The following is a 24,999-nucleotide window of genomic DNA, read 5'->3' as shown; positions in this document are numbered from 1 at the left end:
TACACTTCTCTTTGATAATTATTGTATCACATTAAATACCATATCTTTTTTAGTCATTTAACATATTATGCACAACAATTTATATAAAAGTTAACCAAACACTCTTTATTTTTGTTAAAAACACTTTTACAAAAAAAATTATTTACCAAACACTCAACAACTTTTATTTTACAGTTATTTATTCAAACAACATAGCATAAACAATTATTTTTTTTAAAAAGCACATCAATACCAATCTAGCCCTTCAGCAACACTTACTCTTCTTTCAACAACGAAACATAGTTCACATATCCTTAACCCTAAACCCTAAACGGCCCAACCGCCAAAATCCATTGTAGATTGGGCCCCACAAGATGTTCCTTACTTAGAGGTACAAATGATATTGAGCAAGGGAAGACTTTTAGGAGTCCCTAACAAACTCCTTGTGCTCATACAACATCTGCAACGACAAGCTTATTTACAAAGTCATTGGTTTAGGGTTCGTAAATCAGTTTGTGAATCTATCACTATCTACAACAGATGACAGGCTCGACTCATGTACCAAGCAGCTTCTTCCACCTCGCATACCCGTAGATGAGAAAGAAGATAGCCAGGGCAAATGCTACCAAACCCGCAACAAACCGCACAAATATCCCATTAACGTCAAATATTGTACAGTGGATGTTAAAACCAAATACCCCAGCTATCGCAGTCTCCACTGATATCGCAAACGATGCAATGCTCAATGTCAACTGGAACTGAATGAGTTCATTTCGTTGGTTGTCAAGTCGTATGTTGACATAATCCTCCGTGTCATCAATATACTCCCGCAACTACGTCCAATGAACACAATAAGAACATGAGCAATATTCAAGGACAGATTAACACAATAACCAATCATGCTTAACGTGCGCAACTAACTGGATTCTAAATGACATTCCTCATGTACCGATGATAGTGAAATTAGTTCCGACTGGGAATCACAAGAGGTCCAAAGCTTCCAATTATTCCAGGAGCAAGTGCAACCACAGCAAATCACAATCTTTACATATTGATGTATCTGTGTGTTTCAATTCCTAATTCATGAAACATTAGAAAACATTCTTGAAGCAGATTGTGTGGAGGCACTTAACTAGGGTTTATTTATGTCAATATTTACTGCTTTGTATTAATATTTGATAGTTTTAAATTATTAAGGTGCCACAGTGCTCCAAAAACATTTTTAAGTTTAAGAAAAAAAATTGATCACAAAAACTATGAATCGACAAACATTTTAACTCCAAGTAGGGTCAGGTTAATGATGCCGGAAAGGATTGAAATCAGATACAGCACAGCAAATCATCTAAAGAAACAGCATTGCAAATCATCTGAACAAATATAGGGAACAATGACTCATGAGGTAGGATTAAGCAAACATACCTTCTGGACACGTGCAAGCAAACGGGTAAGATTGCTTTTCAAAATCCTCACGAGTTCAAGGTTTTTGGTGCTAACATTTCTGGCCAGTTCATCTAACACAGGGTAGGCTTCTCTCTCAAGGTCTGCCACACTAGAATCCAAATATGTACAGACAACTTCTAATGCAACCTCCAGAACCTGAAACTCAAATGGGAGATCACACTGCAAACCTTCAACGGCCTCGGGAACAGGTAACCGTTGCCTTCCGGTTGAAACATCCATTCCATTATCTTCTTCACCGAGTGGACTTGCTTCTTGTATCCTGGATTGGCTTTTCTGAGGAAGTTGTTGCCTTAGCTGATCTGCAAATGGAATAACCTCCTGCCGAAGAGGATCAAGCAACAAAACCTCTTCGGCTGTAACTATAGCCTTTATAAACTCTAAATTAACCACCATGGCCTTCTCCCTGGCTGCAATTGAAATGAGGAATACATATTTATCATGGTCTACTATGGCACACACAGTTTATAATTAAAACACTAGCAACTCATGCAGAGAATACTTTCTATAAGATAACATGCATTAAAGTTGTATTCATAAGTAGTATAACTCAGAAAGGCATTGTTCAAAGGAGAACGAGTGAACTAACATATAAAGTAATAAAATTTGCAAAACCCAGAAGGGAGTTAACATATAAAGTAGGATGATTGCAAAACCCTAACCCTAATGTAGGTGCATAACTTAATAAAATATGTAGGAGTACCAAGGATGCTGGATGAAAGGGAGAAGACAGGGCCGAGAATCCTCAAGTCCCGGGCGGGAATGGCCGTGCGTCGAATGATAGCGTTCTTGTCGCACTCGACGAGCTCTGACACGCCGAAGCGGTCAAATCGCATCCAAAGCCTGGCTCCTGCCTTCTTCTTCCCCTTCACGCCACCGCCGGCGCCGCCAGCAACAACTGCACTCAGACTATTGGTATTGGTATTGCTAATATTAACATTGTTGGAGGGCGAAGGAGACCGAATCGGCTGAGGCGGAGAGGGAAAAACAGTAGAAGGAGGGCCAATGAACTTCTTGGGGCGGCGTCGTATGCTGTTGCTGCTACGCTTGAAAGAGAAGGGACCCTTCCCCATTTTTCCTATGGTCCCTCTCTCGCTCCAGGACTCTCTCCCTCTCTCTCTTCCAGTTGTGTGTGACTATTCAGTGTGCCATGGATCTCTCTCTTCCCCTTCCCCTTCTCCTACTCCGACTCCGCCTCCTCCTCCTCCTCCTCATCCTCCCCAGCCGCTTGCTTCTTTCTTTTAAGTTGTCTCTCTGATCCGACTCCCCTAGGCAGCGCCTACTTGACATATTATAAGGAATGCGGGATTTTCATCCAGCTGGGGGCGGTGTACTGGTGAAGAATGAGTTATACGGGGGTGCTGTACTGGTGAAGAATGAGTTATTCGGGGCGGTGTACTGGTGGTGAGGTTAATCGTCACATGATGAGTGCCGTTCTCGTTTTATATAAATTGTTTTTATATTGGTGTCATATAACTTGTTTACGATTTTTAGATCCAAATAAAACAAGAAAAAAAAATTGTGCCCAAGTGTACATTTTATTAGTATTCTTCTTTAATTCTAAATTAGAGAATTTATATTCGAATTTTATAAATAGTGAGTTAGAAACTAATTCAAATAAACAAATAGTGCAGTTTTCCTCACCATCCTCAAATGGGAGTTCAAATCTTTTGCACCCAATTTTTTTGTGGCCTATCATTAGTTGTGTAACATACCGTCTCTAAATTATAGTATTTTAACCTTCTAGGTAGGAAATGACTAAACTGCCCCTCATGGTGTATGTAGACTTCTGTTGACTTAGTAGTCGGGACACATGTGACATTTGCATTCATCACTACGAACGTGTGGGGTTAAGCAGAACAAGATTTAGACTTACAACGAGTTTTATGAAACTTTAAAGTCAAATGGTATTTTTAGTAATTTCGTCCGTTTGCTGGACAATGTTTTATTTTAAATTGTTTTGGGGTCCGTGGGACCCACCCTCCCTTCTTCTTCCCCGGGCTCTCCCTCTCATTTTGGGAGGAGGACACATTCGAGAACTTCCGGGGGAGGCAACTCTCTCCCTTTCGTTCTCGGTAAGCCGAGAATAATGGGTGGCAATCCCATCGGCGAGAGCAGCAAAGACCACCGTCCCCACCTCCACAGCCCAGCAACTCCAATCACCCCAGTGTTTGTGGAAGCGGAAAGCCAAGCTTCGGACCGAGACCTCCGACGGCGATCGTGACATTTGGACGGGTTCCTCGTCGTTCGAGGCGTAAGTAAGACTAAAACTCCTTCTAATTGCTCAGTATCATTGATTAGGACTAGATTTTCATGTAAAATTTATGAATTTTTTGTGCTGTTTCGAGGTAACTAGTAAAAATGCATGCGCTCTGTTGTGGGTTTTGAAATCAAAACCCACAATTTAACACACTCGTATCTAAATTATTCAAAAACCAATCAAATAAACATCTTTCCATTTGCTACCAAAAACCAACTTTAGCAAAGAAGTCCAATGCATTTGTAAACGGTCAAAATTATAAATCACATAATGAATGTAAAAATATATGAAATATTCATATATTTTTATTCATGTTGGTTTATAATTTACTGGTAAAGCAATATTTACTTCATTAGAAATTAGAGTTTACACCGTATTTCGCTAAAATTTTGAACAAAATGGGGAGCTCTTAGAGCATTTTAATAATCATTTTAGTTTTTAAAAAATAAAAAATAAAAAATAAAAACAAAATAGTTACCAAATCGCCAATTAAATTTATAATTAGACCATTTGGATTACAAGTTTGAGCATGTCAAAATAATAAGAGAACTCAAATTCATCACGAGTTTGACTTTTTTTTTTCTTTTGTGAAAAGAATTGAAATGATAATATTCTTTTCAATCAATAGATTATTATAAACCCTAATTCCCAAACCAACAATAATCCTACCCCATTAGAATGTTAATAGTAGGGCTATTTTAAGGGCTTGTTCAAAGGTGCTTCTCAAATGTTTGAATGCTCTTTTAAATAAAATAATTTTGGGTTTTAAAAACACTTGAAATGATTCTTGCACTGCAAGAAGCACTTCAACTACTATTTTAGAATCCACTTATAATTTTATTAAAAATTAATTTTAAAAAAAATTTCACCAAAAAAATTTTCAATCATTTTATAATCACGAGCCCTAACTTTTCTTTGTGGAGTTTTGCAACTTTATTGCATACAAGCATTTCCTTTGGTTTTAATTTCTTATTACAACGACATTTATTAATTAATAGATATCGACAAATAGAAAGAGTGAGAGGAGGAGTTGGCACATAAAAGGAGCATGAGGGGGGATGGCCAATTCCTCATCAATATCTACAACAAGACAACAAATTCAGTACAATTACAATATATATCAAACATGTCCGCATAATTCAACCAATTTTTGCCGCTGCAGCTTAACCAAATACTAAACCCATATGTAGAAGTGTTTTTAAAATAATTGAAACTGTTTTTGAGAAAAATATTTTGGGTTTCAAAAACACTTGAAATGCTTCATACAAGAAGCACCAATTACGTGCTCTTTGCGGGCAACACTTTATGTAACATCCCATATCGTTCAGGAGAGTGGATCATGTAAGTTTTATATGTATATTCTCATCTCTACCTAGCATGAGGCCTTTTGGGAGCTCATTGACTTCGGGTTTCATCGGAACTCTGAAGTTAAGCAGGTTTGCACGAGAGCAATCCCATGATGGGTGACTCACTAGGAAGTTCTCGTCTGAGTTCCCAGAAACAAAACCGTAAGGGCGTGGTCGGGGCCCAAAGTAGACAATATCGTACTACGGCGGAGTCGAGTCGGGATGTGGTGGGGGCCCGGGCCGGGATGTGACAATTTGGTATCAGAGTCAATCCCTGGTCGGAAGTGTGCCGAAAAAGAAATCGGGCCCCTAAGGGGGGTGGATTGTAATATCCCACATCGCCTAGGTGAGTGGATCTTGTAAGCCTTATATATATATTCTCATTTCTACCTAGCACGAGGCCTTTTGGGAGCTCCAAACTCCGAAGTTAAGCGAATTTGTGCAAGAACAATCCCATGATGGGTGACCCACTGGGAAGTTCTCGTCTGAGTTCCCAGAAACAAAACCGTGACGACGTGGTTGGGGCCCAAAGCAAATAATATCGTGTTACGGTGGAGTTGAGCCCGGGATGTGGTGGAGCCCGGGTCGGGATGTGACACTTTAAGTGATTTTTCTAAATTTACTTGCATTTTAATTAAGGATTGGCCTCTAAAAAAACATTTTTCTTAAAAAAACATTTCAAATGATTTAAAACCATTTCCAAACTAGCCCTAAACAGTCAAATCATCAAAATTCATAATATTTTGGGCCCACAGGGTGTCCCTTATTTATGAGTCCCCATATGATCACACATACAAACGACATTGAGCAAGGAAAGATTGAACTCGGAACATTGGCCGGAAGTGAAAATGCTCTTTACCAAGAACAAAGAGCTACAAGCTTTTTGTTCTTAAATCTTACCAACAATTTATTCAAACCGTTAACAAAAATACTAGTTAATTATACAACAACAAAGAGCTTGAACTTATTACGTAGAGTCTGCCGTATACATCCTAAAATGCCAATGAGCTCGATTTTGAGTCAAGTTTTCCATTAGCTCTAAGTATTCCATGTATTTTCTTCAAATTAACAAAAACGCTTGTTAATTTTGACCCAAGAAAATTCATTCATCAGTTTATCATATGCAACACTATACTAAACTACATGCCATGTAATTCGAAACGAATCTGGCAGCATACCAAGCCATGAAATCCCTAACAAACTCCTTGTGCTCATACAACATGAAACCACAAGCTTATTTACAAAGACGTTGCTTTAGGGTTCGTAAATAAGTTTGTGAATCCAGTACTATCTACGACGGATGACAGGCTCGACTCATGTACCAAGCAGCTTTTTCCACCTCGCATACCCGAAGACGAGAAAGAAGAGTAACACGGAAAATGCTGTAATACCCCCAACAAAGGCCTCAAATATCCCATCCTTGTCGTATAAGATACAGGGGATGTTCATACCAAATATCCCAGATATCAAGGTCTCCACCGCTACCGCAAATGATGCAATGGTCAATGTCAACTGGAGCTGAATGAGTTCGTTTCGTTGGTTGTCAAGTTGTATGTTGACATAATCCTCCGTGTCATCAATATACTCCCGCACCTACATCCAATGAACACGACAAGAGCATGAGCAATATTCAAGGACAGATTAACACAATAACCAATTATGCTTAACATGCACGGCTAACTGGTTTCTAAATGACAATCCTCATATACCGATGATAGTGAAATTAGTTACAACTGGGAATCCACAAGAGCTCAGGAGCAAGTGCAACCACAGAACTCAGTAGAAAATATGCAACATTTAAGAAATCTAACCTAAAATTAGTTATCTGGAACTCCATCAAAGTTGATGCAACTGCATTAAAACGCAAGCTAATGGTGACAACTGATATTTAAAGATTGTTTTGTAAAAGGTTGAATTCTCCAGGAAGAGATACTTTAAAGCATGTGCGTAAATTGAACTTAGAAGTCAAGTTGTTCGGTATAAAGTTATAGTAGGTCACAACAATTGGCACTTACAGATAATATCTTGTTACGGGTTCCATCCAGCTGCATAAAATATGCCTCAAGCAGCATCTCTAGATCTTCTACATCATCGTGGTCCATATAGTAACTGGTTACCAAACTCCCGCTTCTGGTGGAACCAAGCCGACGAAGATGGGATGCGGGGATTCTATTTGACGCAGAACGCCCCAACAAATCCTCGGGCTGTTGATTCTGCATCCATTTCCTTGTTAGATATAATTGTGCCATATCTTCATTGTCATCCAACAAATGTTCAATTTCATCCCTCACCTGAAATCAGACAGACACACGCTTGTTACTCAAAAAGAAAATAGCATACAAATAAAAAGGTATCCTAAGTCCAAACCTGTTTTACAAAAACGTTTCATATCAACTTGTCAAATAGTAAAGAGTATCCACTTCTCTTTGTAGTCTTGCATAATCTGGAAACAGTCAAACCCTCAATCACATGTTTGACACAAATTCAATTCCTCTCCAATATCTAAGAATAAAAGGATTCTATCAAGCTGCCATGAGAAATGTACATCTATCAGCTAATGGTGACAATTGAATGGCATATTACAAGCGCATCACCATGTGTGTTTCAATTCCTAATTCATGAAACATTCTTGAAGCAGATTGTGTGGTGACGCTTAATTAGGGTTTATTTATGTCAACCTGGGATTTGCTGCTTTATATTAATATTTGATAGTTTTATATTATTTAAGGTTCCAGTGCTCCAGAAACCTATTTCAGTTTTCAAAACAAACTGAAAACCCACAAAAATTATGACTCGAGAAGCACTGTAACTCCAAGCAGGGTCAGGTTATTGATGCCGGAAAGGATTGAAATTAGATACAGCATAGCAAATCATCTGAACGAACAGCATAGCAACTCATCTGAACAAATATAGAGAACAATGACTCATGAGTCATGAGGTAGGATTAAGCAAACATACCTTCTGGACACGTGCAAGCAAACGGGTAAGATTGCTTTTCAAACTCCTCACAAGTTCAAGGTTTTTGGTGCTAACATTTCTGGCCAGTTCATCTAACACAGGGTAGGCTTCTCTCTCAAGTTCTGCCACACTAGAATCCAAGTATATACAGACAACTTCTAATGCAACCTCCAGAACCTGAAACTCAAATGGGAGATCACACTGCAATCCTTCAACAGCCTCGGGAACAGGTAACCATTGCCTTATAGTTGAAGCATCCGTATCTTGTTCATCAAGTGGACTTGCTTCTTGTATCCTGGATTGGCTTTTCTGAGGAAGTTGTTGCCTTAGCTGATCTGCAAATGGAAGAACCTCCTGCCGAAGAGGATCCAGCAACAAAACTTCTTCGGCTGTAACTATAGCCTTTATAAACTCTAAATTAACCACCATGGCCTTCTCCCTGGCTGCAATTGAAATGAGGAAAACATATTTATCATGGTCTACTATGGCTACACAGGTTACAATTAAAACACTAGCAACTAAAAGTTGTATTCATAGTAGTATAACTCATAAAGGCATTGTTCCAAGGAGAACGAGTGAACTAAACAATTGAGACTGGAAAGTTTCTTGTGCTGTATGGATAACTATCCACCCAACCCATTTATTGCCTACCATATAACCTGCCCTAACCCACCCCCCCCCCCCCCCCCCATTTTCCACCTCTGGTCAAGTCCAAAAACTTAGAGATGAGCAAAGGGGATATTTCGGGGAGTTTTCTTATACTGATATAAGTTTCAACTTGTATTAAAACCAATAATACTACAAAATACTCTATACCAATAAATCACCAACAACTCAGTCTAGAGCAACAACATAAAAATATATACTGAAGCAACATGTACCGAGAGCCAAGTTTTTGGCCACGATCATGGTCTGTAGGTCAAGGATCCAAAGGTTCTAAGCCGTCACTTCAAAATTTCGAATGCAAGGTTGAATTGAAATTTATACAAAAATTTCACACACCCCAAAATCTGAAAAGTAATTTCCAAGTTCCAACCAAAGTAAAAAAGTTTTACAAACTCCCCCAAAGGAATCAAATGCAAGCCTTAATCTTGTAATGCGCAGGTTGGCGATTGTTACCTTTGCAAAACTTTCCTAGCTACACCCTAATCTGAAACTCCACCCCCAAGGCAATGGCACTGATTCAAGAGGCAAACAAAAACAGGGCAAAGACAAAACAAAAACAATTATTACAAATTGCAATTCCAAAATCCCAATCTCCTTGAGCTAACTTTTTCCTAGAACAAATCGACATGATAAAACTAACCCTAACCCTAATGTAGGCGCATAACCTAGTAAAATTTGCAAAACCCAGAAGAGAATTAACATATAAAGTAAGACAATTGACAAAATAAAATAAGAAAAGGGGAGGAGAAGGAGTACCAAGGATGCTGGAGGATTGGGAGAAGACAGGGCCGAGAATCCTCAAGTCCCGGGCGGGGATGGCAGCGCGTCGAATGATAGCGTTCTTATCACACTCGACGAGCTCTGATACGCCGAAGCGGTCAAACCGCATCCAAAGCCTGGCTCCTCCAGCCTTCTTCTTCCCCTTCACTCCACCGCCGGCGCCGCCAGCAACAACCGCGCTGAGACTAGTATTATTCGTATTGGTACTGTTAACATTGACACTGTTGGAGGGCGGGGGAGACCGAATCGGCTGCGGCGGAGAGGGAAAAGGGGAAGGTGGAGTGCCAATGAGCTTCTTGGGGCGGCGTCGTACGCTGCTGCTGCTGCGCTTGAAAGAGAAGGGACCCTTCCCCATTTTTCCTATGGTCCCTCTCTCTATCTAGGACTCTCTCCCTCTCTCTCTTCCAGTTGTGTGTGACTATTTAGTATGCCATGGATCTCTCTCTTCGTCATCCTCCGCATCCGCGTGCTTCTTTTTTTAAGTTCCACCCCTACAAACCCCGCTAACCTATACGAGACGATATTCTAAATTTCATTAAGTTTAGTTTAGCCTCACAATAAATTAATAAAAATGATTCAAATTTATCTTAAACGATAATTGAATCGAAATTTTACAATTGAAAAAAAATATCATTAAAATCTAGTATTAAGTGACATAAGAGATCTAGTTAATGCACAAAACAACTTTCTTAGAATGTCAAGTACCTAGATACGTAAAAAGGGAGTTCACTTTTCACCAACTCTTTCCTTGCCTTTGGTAGAAAACTCCAAATGTAAACTTAAATTAGTATTAAAATATTATTATTATTTTATAAAATAATCAAAGATAATCTTTTTTTTAATTTCGAATAATAACGAAAAACTGGTTGAATGTATTTGAAAATATTGAAATGTGATGTAAGGTAGAAGAACATGGTTAGGGATTTTTCCGGGTTGGAGTGCTCTAAGGAATGTGGGATTTTCAGTCGGCTAGAGCGGTGTAAATAATAACACAATAAAATGTATTATTAAACAAGAGACGCCAATGACGTTAAACTCATTCTATATAAGTTGTTCTTGTATTCGTGTCATGTACGTTGTTCATGTTGTAGGCCTATTTAATTGAGCAATCTAGGGTTTAGAGAGAGAGAGAGGGGGCCGGCCACAATTAGAGAGAAGATATATTGATTTAATTGTGAGGTGTGTTTGATTCACCGAATTGTACCTTTATTTATAGTATTATGATAGATAAAAAAACTTTCGCTTAAGGATTACAGCATTTAATAGGTAATCTAATCCTAATAGAAATATAAGATATTTTCCCATATCTCTTAGGATTTACACAATTACATTCTTATTCTAAATATGACTACAACAGTTCGCGATTTTTAGACTCATGGATTCTTTGAACTTTTTACCAAATGAAATAGGAAAAAAATTGCTTATAAGTATTACAGTTTATTAGTATTCTTCTTCAATTCTAAATGAGAGAATCTAGATTTGAATCTCATAAATGACGAGTTCAATAGTAATTCAAATAAAAAATGGTGCATTTTTGCTCACCATCCTAAAATGGGAGTTCAAATCTTATGCACCTATTTTGTTTGTGGCTTTTATGTGGCCTTGTGACTGGTTGACATGTGTCGATAAACTTAACTCTTTTTAATTATGTTACTCATAAACTTAATACTTGTCAATCTATGATAAAGGTCACACATAAAATGGGCCGGAAGATTTTAACTCCTCAAGTGGGACTACTTATTACCATTGAATGAGTTTAAATTTTGAAATTTGTGATCAATAGGGTGGTGAACAAAAATATTTCAAAGAAAAAGAAGAGGAAAGGTTAATCTTTATATAAGGAAGGGTTATCAACTGCCACATCATCGTATTTAATGGAAATTTTGATTGATTTAACGATAACTATAAGAGATAAAATGAGAGTCAAGATAAAAGTTGTTTTTTTTTTGTTTTGAAATCTACACTAAGGGGTGAAGTTGAACTAAGCCTCATAATAGATTAGCAATAATGTGCTTCAAATTTTCCTTTAGTGAGAATCAAACCTACCACTAGATTGTAGTAAGCCCCAGTTTGGGGTTGAGGTGATTTTAAAAAAAGCTCATATGAAAAAAAGCTGGGAGTGTTTTTGGTGTTTGGTAAACTAAAAAAAAAGGGCTTATTTTGGAAGATGCTGTGAGAATAAGCTGAAATCAAAGGAAAAAACTGAAGCTGCCATTTGTAGCTTTGGAAAACTGGCTTTTTTTCAAAGCACACAAAACTACAGTGCTCCTTTAATGAAAAGACCCACTATCTGCTTTTTTTTCCAAAAGCACTTTTACAAAAAAGTTTACCAAACACTCTGCTGATTTATTTCACAGCCGCTTATTCTCACAGCACAGCCGCTTATTCTCACAGCTGCTTTTTTTCAAAGCACATCAATACCAAACCAGCCCTAAGACAATTGACAAAATAAAATAAGAAAAGGGGAGGAGAAGGAGTACCAAGGATGCTGGAGGATTGGGAGAAGACAGGGCCGAGAATCCTCAAGTCCCGGGCGGGAATGGCAGCGCGTCGAATGATAGCGTTCTTATCACACTCGACGAGCTCTGATACGCCGAAGCGGTCAAACCGCATCCAAAGCCTGGCTCCTCCAGCCTTCTTCTTCCCCTTCACTCCACCGCCGACGTCGCCAGCAACAACCGCGCTGAGACTATTATTATTCGTATTGGTATTGTTAACATTGACACTGTTGGAGGGCGGAGGAGAGCGAATCGGCTGCGGCGGAGAGGGAAAATGGGAAGGTGGAGTGCCAATGAGCTTCTTGGGGCGGCGTCGTACGCTGCTGCTGCTACGCTTGAAAGAGAAGGGACCCTTACCCATTTTTCCTATGGTCCCTCTCTCTCTCTAGGGCTCTCTCCCTCTCTCTCTTCCAGTTGTGTGTGACTATTTAGCGTGCCATGGATCTCTCTTTCCCCTTCTCCTGCTCCGACTCTGCCTCCTACTCATCCTCCCCACCCGCGTGCTTCTTTCTTTTAAGTTCCACCCCCTAAAAAGCCCTCTAACCAGAAAATATTAAGGGGACGCAGTGAATTTAGATTTCAAAAGATTTTAATGGACTTTTCGTAAGTAACAAATTTTAAAGAATTTTAATAGATTTTACAAATCCATATGGATTTTGACAGATTTTATATGGATTCCTATTACAGATTTGTATGGATTTGTATGGACTATTTCTTGGATTTCTTAGGATTTTGTAAAAGTTAAGAATCACACTAAAAGCATTTTTAATGAAATCCAATGGCTGAGATTAACATCTCCAATTCTATGCAATTGAAATCCTAAAATTTTTTCTTTTCCGTCATTGCTCCTCCTCTCAGAGTTGAGATGCATTGTCAACATCTTGGTTAAGCACCATTGCAAGAATGGGGATCTTGATTTTACTTTTGGGGTTATGAAAGAAATGAAAAGGTCCAAAATTGCTTACCCTAATTTGATTAGGTACTCAACTCTCTTGGGCGGTCTCCATGAAAGTGGAAGACTCACATAAGCAATGAAGTTGTTTGAATGTATGACCTCAAAAGACCAAATTTTGCCCAATGCCCTAGCTTACAACATTTTGGTTAATGGATTTTGCCATGGTGGCAAAGTCAACAGAGCTGATACCATGACTTCCAACGTGATACTTGGAGGTTAGTGTAGAGAGGGGAGAGTTGAGGATGCTCTTGAGATGCTGGAGAATGCAACTGATAGAGGATTTCGAATTTAGGGATTTGTGGTTTTTTTTTTTCCCTTTAAGGGAAAAACTCAGAAAACCTACAATTTGTAGTATTTGTTTACGAATTTGAACTTGTTAAAAAAATATCCATGATGGATGAGTACGAAGAAGATGAAGTATGAGATGAGAAAGGTTTTCTTCTGTGTGAAAAGAAATCAGAGGGGGGAGGATAGGATTCTTGATGGCATATGATATTTATACCACTCACCCTCAAATCCATCAAAATCCACCATTCATTGAAATCTTAGCAAATCTTTAGGATTCTCACTACATCTAGACTTGGGTGGACCTTGTAAAAAATTTAATTGACTACCCATGGATTTGGATGTATTCTTTAGAATCCTTTCAAATCTTAATTTGACTACACCATGATTTCAAACTCTTTTAAAATCCTCTTTAAAAATCTTAGTTGAATACACCTTGATTTTAAAATCTATTAAAATCCCACCAAATCCTAATTTGACTACACCCCATAATATTATCTACGCTAAATTTGGTTTAGCCTCACAAAGATTAGTAAATATGGTTTAAATTTGCTTTTAGTGAGAATTGAATCTAAACCTTATTTTAGACCCATGGATTCTTTGAACTTTTTACCAAATGAAAAAGGAAAAAAAATTGCCTATAAGTATTACAGTTTATTAGTATTATTCTTCAATTCTAAATGAGAGAATCTAGATTTGAATCTCAAAAATGACGAGTTCGATACTAATTCAAATAACAAATGGTGCATTTTTGCTCACCATCCTAAAATGGGAGTTCAAATCTTATGCACCTATTTTGTTTGTGGCTTTTATGTGGCCTTGTCACTGGTTGACATGTGTCCATAAACTTAACCCTCCTTAATTATGTCATTCATAAACTTAATACTTGTCAATTTATGATAAAAGTCGCACACAAAATGGCCCAAAGATTTTAACTCCTTAAGTGGGACTACTTATTACCATTGAAATGTGTTTAAATTTTGAGATTTATGATAAATAGGGTGGTGAACAAAAATATTTCAAAAAAAAAAAAAAAAAAAAAAAGAAGAAGAAGAGGAAAGATTATCAACTGCCACATCATCGTATTTAATGGAACTTTTTTTTTATTGATTTAACGATAACTATAAGGAATCAAGATAAAAGTTTTTTTTTTTTGAAATCTACACTAAAGCGGCCCGGGGGGGGTGAACTAAGCCTCACAATGAGTGTGACAACCCGTCCCTAAAAATTATGGTTTTTATAATTTTAAATGTGTGAATTTACGAAAATACCCTAGAGGTGAAGGTGTTGACTTTCATTGACCAATGTGTAGTGAGACGTACTAAATATTCTTTTAGCATATTCCTGAAGTACTCGACGATACGAACGCGTGAGCGCAAACAAAAGTGAATTTGCAGTTACGGTTAAAGTTTTACGGAGCTACGAATCAAATGTATTTTGAAGAAATAATTATTCTAAGTAGATTATATTATTTTGTACTAAATGTTTAGGCCACATGGGTGTGGCTGATAGGAGAATCGGGAAAGAAAGGAGTTCAGGAGGAGGATGGTTGCCTAATGGCAGCAAATGAGAGGGGGAGAAAGACTGCTATATGCTTAACGGGTCGGGTTACTAACGGGTGAACCCGTTAAATAACGGGTCACTTTGGGTCAACCCGTTAGACCCGTTAGCACCCGTTAGTTGAGGATGTTTTAGTAATTTCAGTAAAGTCTTAACAAAAAAATAATAATAATTGTTAACGGGTGAAACGGATAACCCGTTAGCTTAATGGGTCGGGTTTGGGTGACCCGTTAGCTTAACGGGTTGGGTTCGGGTGACCCATTAACTTAACGGGTCGGATTGAAACCGACCCAAACCCAATAAACCCAACCCGTTTACAGGTCTAGCTACTGCCTAATCAGGAAGAGGAGTGAGGTGAGGGACCAACCAGAGAAGAAAGTAAGAAGGGAAATGAGAGAAGGTAGGTAAGGAAAATGGCAGCCAAACCTGTGTGACCCGTATGACCCGTGCGACCCGGTTATAGCCGGAGGATTTCTACGTCAAAATCCATGGTTTTTTTGATGAATTGGACCAAGATACCACTTCCAAACACCATCTAGCCCTTCCCTTTTCCTTTTTCCATCTCAAATTTAGAAGAAATTATTGTAAATGGAGGAGGAACCATTGGGTTCGTGCAAGAAATCCCAAAATCCTGAAGCTATTCCCACCAATTACCATCACCACTAGACTCCTCATGAGGTCTAGAACAAAGCCCAGTCAGTTGTAGGGGCGGCGGAGTACCAGAGATGGCGAATCAAGAAACACCCAAACCTAGGGTTCCAGCGGGTTTTAGTAAAATTGAGGCTTTTCTCGGCCAAATTGACTTTGGCCATAGGTATGAAAGTTGTTCATTTCTTTGAGATATTCATTCCTGTAAATTTTGGTAATTTTTAGAAATAGTTGAATTTTCCGGCAAGTCGTGGTGGCCGACCGCCACTCGCGGCGGCGCGTGGCCAAGAGACCGTCAATGCTACTTTTAGGCTAAATTAAATGTCCTGAATTTAGTTTTGATATCTGAATGTCATAGGTTGATCGTTTGAATCAAATTTTGTTACGATACTAGGTTTGGCCAAAATATGAATCGATGATCCGATCGTTGGATCGTAATTAAATTTTAGTACATTATTCTAGAAGCATAATGTAGATCTTTGGAGGTTACAGATTGAAAATCTGATATGCGGATCTTCCAGATTGAGTTATACAAGGTTGTAAACCCTACCGTCGATCTTTGATCGACGGTTGACTTGTGGTTAATGGGTCTCAAACTATTTTAGAATGTCCTTGAGGATGTGCTTTATGTGAATTACGTATTCTAATGATAAGAGTTCTGAGATGTGATTCGATAATTGTTCTAGGAGCTAATCGTTTGGGACGCCTCGATGTGCGTGCTAGAGAATCATAGCATGAACTCCAAGTGAGTGGGTCTTTTCCTTTTTATCATATGTATATAATTGATAGTTCCACAAATGCTTCTAAATTGATTTATGCATGTTACCTACAAATAATTACTGTGAACTACGATTGGCTTGATCCCTGTTTAGGGTACGTAGGCAGTCTAACGAGGTGTTAGATGCAGCCATACAATAAATAAGACTAAATAATTGAGACAATATCCTTGTTTGGGGAATTGAGCAAAGTGAAGGAGATTGGTGGAAAATGTGAGATTTAACCTTATGTTTTAGTGATTAAATGTTGGTTATAAATCAATGTGTGAAGAATCGTAACATTGAAGTGAAAAATAGTTAGTAATGATAGTTAATTAAACTAGTGTTTAGTTGGGCTTATTACCGATAATTATTTCCAAAGGTAAATAGTTCGGGAGTGAGGCAATAAAACTTATGCATTTTATGTCATTTGTATATGTGGTTATATATTTGGAAATATTATGATATGGTTGAATTTCAGATTTACATCCTGGTATATCCATATGTATGTTCCTTGCACATAATTAAAGGTGAACGCTCTGAAGTGCAAAGGTGAACGCAGGACGCACATGTAAGTTCAGGTGAGTATATAGTATTAGTTGAAATGATGGGGTTATAGTATGACTACATTTATGTTTTAGGCAACTCGGACACTGTCGTACTGGTTGCCTATGAGTCGTACATGCGGTATTAGATGCATTTAGAGCTCATAAACCTGCACCCCGGTGTTAATGCTCCCGCCCGTAGCCAGGGTACAGTCCTTCATGTGATGTTCACCTCCCGCACCTTATACTCACCTTGGATCCAAGGTAGGTGCACAGTCCTGTCGCACAGACCAGTATAGGTGGTTCCGACTCATAGGTGACCTGCGATTATTCGCACAGTCTTCACGTGATTGTAGCACTTGAGCATATCTATTTACACCCAGTCCTATATGGATACGTCGTACAGGTCACTATAGGTGACTCCAACTTATATGCTAGCATTGATTGATGAGATATGGATAAGTCGTAATTATAGGTGACTCCGACTTATATGCTAGCATTGATTGATGAGATATTGATACGTCGTATATGTCACTATAGGTGACTCCGACTTATATGCTGCTAGCATTGATTGATGAGATATGGATAAGTCGTGCAGGTCACATTAGGTGACTCCGACTTACGTGCTAATATAGATTATTGAGCACATGATTTATATTGTTGATGTGATGTTGTGTCATGGTATATTTATGAAATTACTGTGGATATATTTTTTATTTCACTTTGATACGTGATATGATTTTCTGGAAACTATACAGGTTTTACGGTGAGGGGTTAATGCCTTGGTAATTGAAATTTGGTTTGAAAAGTTTTGTTTCACTCACTCACATTTTCTATTTTTACACCCCTCCAGGTTCTATCAGCAGAGTGTCCATATCGACGAGGATTCGTGGCACTGTTTAGTACATATGTCTTCTTATGATGGTATAATCATTATCTTACCTTACTGTACTATACCTATGCTCTGTATCACGCGTGAAATGGGTCCAGACCCGCTCACTGTGCACTCATGTACTTTGGCACTTTTAGGTTTTTATTTATTCACATTTTATACATTATCACACTTATGGCTTTGTCACCTTCCAGGTGTCGGCCAACACGGCTCGATTCGAGGTCTTAGTGGACATTCCGGGTCGGGGGTGTGTCAATGAGTTAACAATAATCTGCTTCAAATTCACCTTTAGTGAGAATCAAACCTACCACTAGACCGTAGTACTAAGTGGCGAGGCAGGATAAAAGTTAGATTAGAATTTCTAACTTAACCTTTAAAATTTAGGAAAACTAATGATAAGGGCTCCAAAACTTTGAATTTTAACCAAAAACCATATAGAAAGTTTATTTAATGGTTAGGACAAAGCCCAACATTTAATTAGTTCAATCAACATGGCCCAACTGAAATAACTTAACGTGTGTCCAATTCTACCCTTGACTTTTACTCTAAAAGTGTTTAATTTTTCCGTTTGTTATTTTTTTGTTAGTTTATTCGGGAAATAAACAGAGCAAAGTACCCATGCAAGCAATCAGAAACAACCCATATAAACGCACTGTCAAAATAGCATAAAACCCAAACCCCAAAAACAGTCAGTTGACTCCAGTTGCACCGCCCTTAGCTCAGCCCACAAAACCCACAAAGCCACACAACCGAAAGACAATCTTTATTCACATTCGAATTTTTTGGGCTATGGCTCTGAATAAGTGAGAAGCTTCAGATACCCAGATGTAGAAGAAGAGGTGGGTAGCATTGGCTGCACTGAGGAAGGTGCTAATGTGCACCATATCTCCCACTTCCCTTTTCAGATGTTACGAAATTTGGAATGGCTTCTGCATATTGCTAGGGACCGATCATCCACCACTTACAGCATTCATAACAAGTGTTATATTCTTACACCCCTCGTTCCGCATTTGATGTGCATACATACATAACATGATTACCTCAGATCAATTGTTGTAAGATGTGTAGTAATGCGTCAGTTTTCCTGTCGATGATTCTGTTAAGCGTAGTTCTTCTGCAGAGAGTTGTTGCATTGTGTTGTAAATTTGTAATACATGATTATGTTAGCATTGGCTTTCGTCGGGTGCTTTGAGAGGTTCATTAAACCATTGTGCGTTCTTATTTCGTGTTTGAGAGCAACTGACCGACTAAATCATAGAGGGTTAATCGTACACCGTTGAAAATTTTGCAGGGAAATAAAATTGCTGCAGGCTCTAAAGCTGTGCGTGTACTCTAAAGAGTAAAAAACAAGTTGAGAATGCAGAGGGTAGAGTATAGAGGGTTCTGGACCTCTGGTGGAACCGTGAAAGTTCCACAACCTTTTTTTTTCTTTCTTTTTTTCTTTTTTTGTTGTTGAGTTTTTTACTCTTTCCTTCAATGAGTTTTTTACCTTTTTCTTTAAACGGAACACTAGTACTATCACTGTTTCGTAAACTAAATATTGACTATTTATCAAATGAACACTAGTACTATCACTGTTTCGTAAACTAAACACTAACTATTTATTCGTTCCAAACTTTAATAATTTAAAAGATGTGAAAATAGAATAAGTTTTTGTGATTTCGAAATTTTTAAATTTTAAATTCTTTCTTTTTCCAGTCAAAAAATTCAAAATTTTCTAATTTTTTTTATAGTTATTATATTATATCCCTAATTTATAAAGAAAGAAAAGATATCCTACTTAAAAGATAATTAAGTACACAAATAGATGTCTTCGAACCTAGAAAAAAAAAACTTACATCAAACGGATTTATCACTGTCGTTATGACGTTTTGATCTAATAATAAAATATTTGTTTAAGTTTTTAACACGACATTATATTATAAATTTAGACCGCCACATAGCGACGACCGTTCCATGTACATTAATCTCCCAAAATGCACCAAGATTATAAAAAAAAAAGGGGAAAAAGAAAAAGAAAAAACACTGCCATTATCATATTCCTTGTGTAAAAGGGAAACGATTATTACTAGGCCGGGGACAAGGGTTTAGGGTTACGATATAGGAAGGAAACCCTAAATACGATATGGGACGGAAACCCTTAATACGATATAGGAAGGAAACCCAAAGACGATATAGGACAGAAACCCTAAATACGATATGGGACGGAAACCCTAATTAATTAGAATGTGACGTGTAAAGCAAGTAATAATTAGAGAAATCGTGGTCTCCTGATGCATTTGGAAACTACTTTTTCTGTTTCCTATTCGAATTTGGTTTCCATATATAACTCTTCCGCCCTACTTCCCTCCTTCCCTATAAAACTCAACCAAAACCCTACTTCTTATTACAATTTACGACTCTCAGAAATTAGAATTCATGAGATTAATTTCACAGAAGAAGAAGATGGTGGCTCCTACGAGAAGAAGCTTGGAACTCATTCCCAACGAGACTGCTCGAAAGATGGCATTTCGGAAGCGAAAGAAGAGCGTTTACAAGAAGGCCGACGAGCTCTCCAAACTTTGTGATATCGATGTGGCCTTGGTTGTCTATGAAGCTGACCAAAGGAAGGGGATTAGGCCAGTTCAGCCGGAGACGTGGCCGCAAGATCCAGTTGAATTCAATCGCATTCTCGGCAGGTACAAGGCTTCCAAGGATGCTGCTGCCCCCGGTTTCCTAAAGAGAAGCTTCAGTTTGTCTGATTTTTATGAGGCCAAGATGAAGAAAGATGCTGACGGTGATGACGGTGATCACAGTGATGGTGATGATGGTGGTGATGATGGTGATGGCGATGATGGTGATGATGATGATCATGTGGATCCCAAGCTTCAAAAACTGGGCAATAAGCACATTTCCGAGAATAAGTACCCAACATGGGATGCTCGAATTGACCTATTTTCAGAAGATGAATTGATTAAACTCATTGCTTCACTCGAAGCCAAGATACAAGCATCAACACTGAAGATTGATTCCATGGAAAGATATCATGCTGTGAAACAAAATCAAAATTTATCCCGAACTCACTCAAGCTCAAGCAAAACACTGCAACGCTTGAACCCTGCGTATTTTGATGTGCAGATGCCCCCCTCTCAGGACCCTGTAAATCCATTTATTCACAATGCATTAGGCCAAAAAGTTACTCATGAATTGGCCCAATGGGGTGGTTTTAATAAGAATCCGGTGAATTCTACTACTACTAGTACTACTACGTCAGTCATGGAATCGAAGAATCCAATGAATACTACTTCTACTACTAGTACTTCAGCCATGGAATTGAAGCCTCCATTGCTTGTGAAATGTCCAATGCTGCCAAGTGCGTGGATTTTGAACTCAGAATTACAGAAGAAGATTTAACTAAGGACACCATCTCAAATCCTTGGTTATCGAACTTCTAGTCTTCTACTAATTTTTGGTTTGATTGGTTTAACTCTAGATTTACAGTTTGGCCATGAAAAATATTCGCCTTGCTATTGTTTTGTTTAGAGATTAGCAATTGCTTTGTAATTTTAATTTAATTAATTCATTATTGGAAGTAAGTTATTTTGGTTCTGCTTTTGTTCTTGAAAAATTTATCTTGCACTCCTCCCTCTCTTATTTCACTACAAATTAGTCTTGCTAGAAACACAGGAAATAACCTAAAGGGTTCTCGAAAGAGTAAAATAAACATAATCTGCATAACTTGCATTAGGAAATTGTCAAAGGCCTGAGTCTTATCCTCCAATGGTGATCGAATGTCTTGCCTCACCGAGTATATGGTGTGCCTCAATGCAAAGTGACACGTACAAATTTTCCTGCAAGGGGTTCTGTTATGTTATGTTATTATGTTATTATGCATCTTAAGAAGTGAGAACTAGTGAGAGGACATCGATGTGTGTTATTGGTTTGAAAAACAACGCGCTTCGTATAAGTTGGCTATTAACCATGCTCATTTTGTTCACGAGTCTAGTGGATTTGACGAGTTGGGTACCATGTACTGGACTCATCCTTAAAGTTGTTAACAACTCAGACGTACAATTTCGATTTCTGTTGGAATGTCAATTAAACTCTTTTTAACATATGGAAGAAGTTTTATTCGGATGTTGTTGATGCAGAGAAAAAGCGCTAATTAAAACTGACATTCTTGTTCTAATGAGTATACCGATTTTCTTACAATTTGTTCACTCCATTATTCATTGTAAGAAATGAATAGATATGTTTCTTCTTGATTTCTGCGGTTTGTGTCAGTACTTCAGGCTTTTGGCAATGGCATTCCTGTCAGAAATGAAGTAAATATAAGTAATGATCTCTCTGGCTGCAAAATTGGAGCTTTATGGCCTGCTCCTCTTATGGTAGCGTAAGATAAAGCGTCACTGTATACTTGTGTCCATCCAGCAATCTCAAAAGTTAAAAATTTTATGAAGGATAAAAACTGCTAAGACCACAAGTAGATAGTCCGAATTTTCCACTGCTATTATGTTCAAGAACCGACCTGTTTTTCTTCAAACCAGACTCTGTAAGGCACATTCGTTTGTAGCCCCAAGTCCTTTGCCAATCCGTTCACCAGTGTCCGTGTACTCGTTAGTGGAATAATAGAATCTTGATCTCCACTGTGGAAAACATGTAAGATAAACTTTTAAGGACAATTTCTAAAAGACTAAGATTATCGAAGATGGCAAGAGTTTTGATTTGTACAATGGTGAGACTCATCACCTGTAAATCAAAACCCGAATTCCAGACTTGACAAGGTCACCTAAAACTGGAAGCATCGGTGTTTCCAGGTTTTTCATGTCATACTGGATGACAACTCTGCTGTAAAAGAGGATAATCAAAGTTAGAAGCACATTAAACAAAAAAGAATTGCTGCACAAGGAACATTTCTTCAATCTTTGAATAGTTTGGAATATAATTGGAATTCTTTTCATGTTTTGATTCATCTTCGGAACCTACTATGTTTATGTGCATCAGTGATTCAAATGAGATGAGATGATTACTTGCTGAAAGTTGTCCAATTTGTGACTCGGGCATGAAGCGCCTCCTGTACATCAGGTCGGTTTAAGTATGAAACTGTTTCATCTTCGATACAGACATCTATCTTCGCTGTTTTTCGCTGCAGATGTGATCAGTGAGTTGGAAGTTTGTATATTAACGTAGAGAATTTAAGAGAAATGAAAGGAGAAAATACCAAGGCTTACCAGTTGGAAAGATTGAGCTTCGACCGATGATAAACAGACATCGAGAGTAACATCGTATTGGTTAATCAAATGTCTAGGGACTTCTCTTTCAAATTGGTTCGCTACTGCATCACAATCAAGGGTAAGTGGACCACCACGAATTCCCTCCAGTCTAAAAATTTCAGAATAGTTGCAGACTGAAGTCAAATTTTCGAAGGTCGCATCTGATATTAATCAATGAGAGCACCAGTACTCTGCTCGTGAGTTGATATCAGTATTGAATTCAAAAAGAGGATTGCCAATCTGCAAGCAAAAACAGCTCAAGCATGACATCTTAGTCGAAAACATCAACTCCAAAGTTACTTCACTTTTTCGATTCCCGTTTGCTTACTGCTACTGCTTTCAGATTGAACTTCAGTTTTGATTGGATAATGAGTTGTGCAAGCTGTGGAACATAGTGGCCTGGCAGTGAAAAAATGGAAATTTTTAGAAGCGCTTCGTAAGTTTGTACCTTTCGAGTTTTCTAATTGGTCATTAGTGATAGAAATGATGGTTTTACAAGTAAATGATGTTACCTGCATAGCTCTGTCCTGTGATGAACAAATCCCTATTTTTATACTCAGGGAATTCGTGGAACCAGCGCCGAAGGAACTCGAGATTATCTCATGCTAAAAAGAAGAGAATCGGAACATGATCAGAATGTACATGTTTACTATTTTCGGGTTATATTTTGTTGGTTGAATGAGGATTGAGAAAGTCATATGAAGCGAAATCCTGTGATATCGTCATTCACGAGGCCATAGAATGATTTGTTTGCTGAGTAGGACAAGCCTACTCCTGCAGGTGACTCCAAGTATAGCATATTTGCTTCTGCAAATTATATAACAGGAGAAAATCCATAATAATTAGTATCAATGTTACGTGAATAATCGGGAGCAGAATCTAATTAACAACGAATGTGACACAATTGTGATCACTTAAAACTATAATTTAATGGATTAATTACCTCTATTCCAACTAAAATCGTTCTTGAGTAAAATGTCTCCGCTTGGTTGAAAAAGTCAGTGCACACTGAAAGCTCCTCCAACAGATGAACAACCAGGACCTTCACTTTAAACTCACCAAGCTCAGTTATTTGGTTCGTAATTGTACTACGCAACAAGCATTCATTAATGTATAAAATGTTACAAACATAGGCAGTTGGCTGAAGCAGTAAGAGCAAAAACAAATAGGGGTGTGATATCCACACACCCCATTTTACTTCTCACACACCTTTTTAATTTTCGACTGTCGGATCGGATGAATTGAAGAAGATCAACAAACAGAGATTATCAAGGAGTGTGTGGGAAGTAAAATGGGGTGTGTGGATAGCACACCCCAAACAAATAATGCATGAAAATTTTCTGGTAGGGATTATATTTGAAATTGGATTTGGATGGAAGCTCACCTCCATTGAGCCAAAGAACAAGAGGCTAGAAACACAGGAAAATAAACCTAAGGGGTTCTCAAAAGAGGAAAATAAACATAATTTGCATAACCTTCATTAGGAAATTGTCAAGGGCCTGAGTCTTATCCTCCAATGGTGATCGAATATCTTGCCTCACAGAGTATATGGTGTGCCTTAATGCAAAGTGACACGTACAAATTTTCCTGCGAAGGGTTTTGTTTTACCAGCGAACAATCTAAGAATTTAAACATGTTATGTTATTATGCATCATAAGAAGTAAGAACTAGCGAGAGGACATTGATGTATGTTATTGGTTTGAAATACTTTGAATAAGTTGACTATTAACCATGCTCATTTTGTTCACGAGTCTAGTGGATTTGACGAGTTGGGTACCATGTACTGGACTCATCCTGAAAGTTGTTAACAACTCAGACGTACAATATCGATTTCTGTTGGAGTGTCAACTAAACTCTTTTTAACATATGGAAGAAGTTTTATTCGGATGTTGCCTGTCATTCCTCTGAATGTCTTTATTGATGCAGAGAAAAAGCGCTAATTAAAACTGACATTCTTGTTCTCATGAGTATACCAATTTTCTCACAATTTGTCATTGTGGTCACCGTCCGATTAATACCCAGGTGTTTGAAAATTAAGAAAGGGTGCCTAGACCTGCTGAGGCACCTACCTAGACCGCTTAGGCACCTGCCTAAACTGCCTAGGCACCTGCCTAGCTCTTCCAGACCTGCACAGGCACCCGCCTCACTAAGAAGAAAATAGA

General features: G+C 38.2%; 3 protein-coding genes and 1 pseudogene across 4 annotated transcripts; 1 reads left to right on the top strand and 3 right to left on the bottom strand.

Annotated features, from left to right (window-relative positions):
* Positions 1-161: 161 nt before the first annotated feature.
* LOC114826382 (magnesium transporter MRS2-4-like) lies at positions 162-12,449 on the bottom strand. 2 transcript variants are annotated; one of them, XM_070826164.1, is made up of 3 exons: positions 11,928-12,449; positions 1,399-1,847; positions 162-812 (listed from the first exon to the last, which is right to left on the bottom strand). In XM_070826164.1, the coding sequence occupies exons 1-3, from the start codon at positions 12,304-12,306 to the stop codon at positions 534-536; spliced, it is 1,107 nt and encodes a 368-aa protein (XP_070682265.1). In that variant the 5' UTR covers positions 12,307-12,449; the 3' UTR covers positions 162-533. The 2 variants fall into 2 exon arrangements, with proteins under 2 accessions (XP_070682265.1, XP_070682266.1); XM_070826165.1 differs by lacking the exon at positions 11,928-12,449 and adding an exon at positions 2,141-2,638.
* LOC114826662 (magnesium transporter MRS2-4-like) lies at positions 6,129-9,966 on the bottom strand. The gene is made up of 4 exons (XM_029107398.2): positions 9,424-9,966; positions 8,002-8,444; positions 7,059-7,334; positions 6,129-6,636 (listed from the first exon to the last, which is right to left on the bottom strand). Exons 1-4 carry the CDS (start codon positions 9,800-9,802, stop codon positions 6,358-6,360), a joined length of 1,377 nt encoding a protein of 458 aa, XP_028963231.2. The 5' UTR covers positions 9,803-9,966; the 3' UTR covers positions 6,129-6,357.
* Positions 12,450-20,002: 7,553 nt separating the features above from the next.
* Positions 20,003-21,147, top strand: LOC139198219 (agamous-like MADS-box protein AGL82). The gene has a single exon (XM_070826587.1). The coding sequence runs from the start codon at positions 20,004-20,006 to the stop codon at positions 20,976-20,978; it is 975 nt and encodes a 324-aa protein (XP_070682688.1). The 5' UTR covers position 20,003; the 3' UTR covers positions 20,979-21,147.
* Positions 21,148-21,670: 523 nt separating this feature from the next.
* On the bottom strand, positions 21,671-23,437 carry LOC139198171 (serine carboxypeptidase-like 45; annotated as a pseudogene).
* Between the last annotated feature and the right edge of the window lie 1,562 nt (positions 23,438-24,999).

The sequence above is a fragment of the Malus domestica genome, chromosome 08 (assembly GCF_042453785.1).
Source record: "Malus domestica chromosome 08, GDT2T_hap1".
NCBI lineage: Eukaryota > Viridiplantae > Streptophyta > Magnoliopsida > Rosales > Rosaceae > Malus > Malus domestica.
Note: the sequence above shows the minus strand (reverse complement) of the source record. Positions and strands in the feature narration are given on the sequence as shown.

Bases quoted from the DNA above. Each gene is read 5' to 3' on its own strand.
- LOC114826662 (XM_029107398.2), bottom strand. From the start codon at position 9,802: ATGGGGAAGGGTCCCTTCTCTTTCAAGCGCAGCAGCAGCAGCGTACGA. The intron at 7,335-8,001 runs GTATGTTTGCTT...GTCTGATTTCAG, and splicing joins TGCTTGCACGTGTCCAGAAG to GTGAGGGATGAAATTGAACA. The intron at 6,637-7,058 runs GTAAGTGCCAAT...CATTGGATGTAG, and splicing joins CCCGTAACAAGATATTATCT to GTGCGGGAGTATATTGATGA.
- LOC114826382 (XM_070826164.1), bottom strand. From the start codon at position 12,306: ATGGGTAAGGGTCCCTTCTCTTTCAAGCGTAGCAGCAGCAGCGTACGA. The intron at 1,848-11,927 runs GTACTCCTTCTC...TTTCAATTGCAG, and splicing joins CCAATCCTCCAGCATCCTTG to CCAGGGAGAAGGCCATGGTG. The intron at 813-1,398 runs GTATGTTTGCTT...CATTGGACGTAG, and splicing joins TGCTTGCACGTGTCCAGAAG to TTGCGGGAGTATATTGATGA.
- LOC139198219 (XM_070826587.1), top strand. From the start codon at position 20,004: ATGAGATTAATTTCACAGAAGAAGAAGATGGTGGCTCCTACGAGAAGA.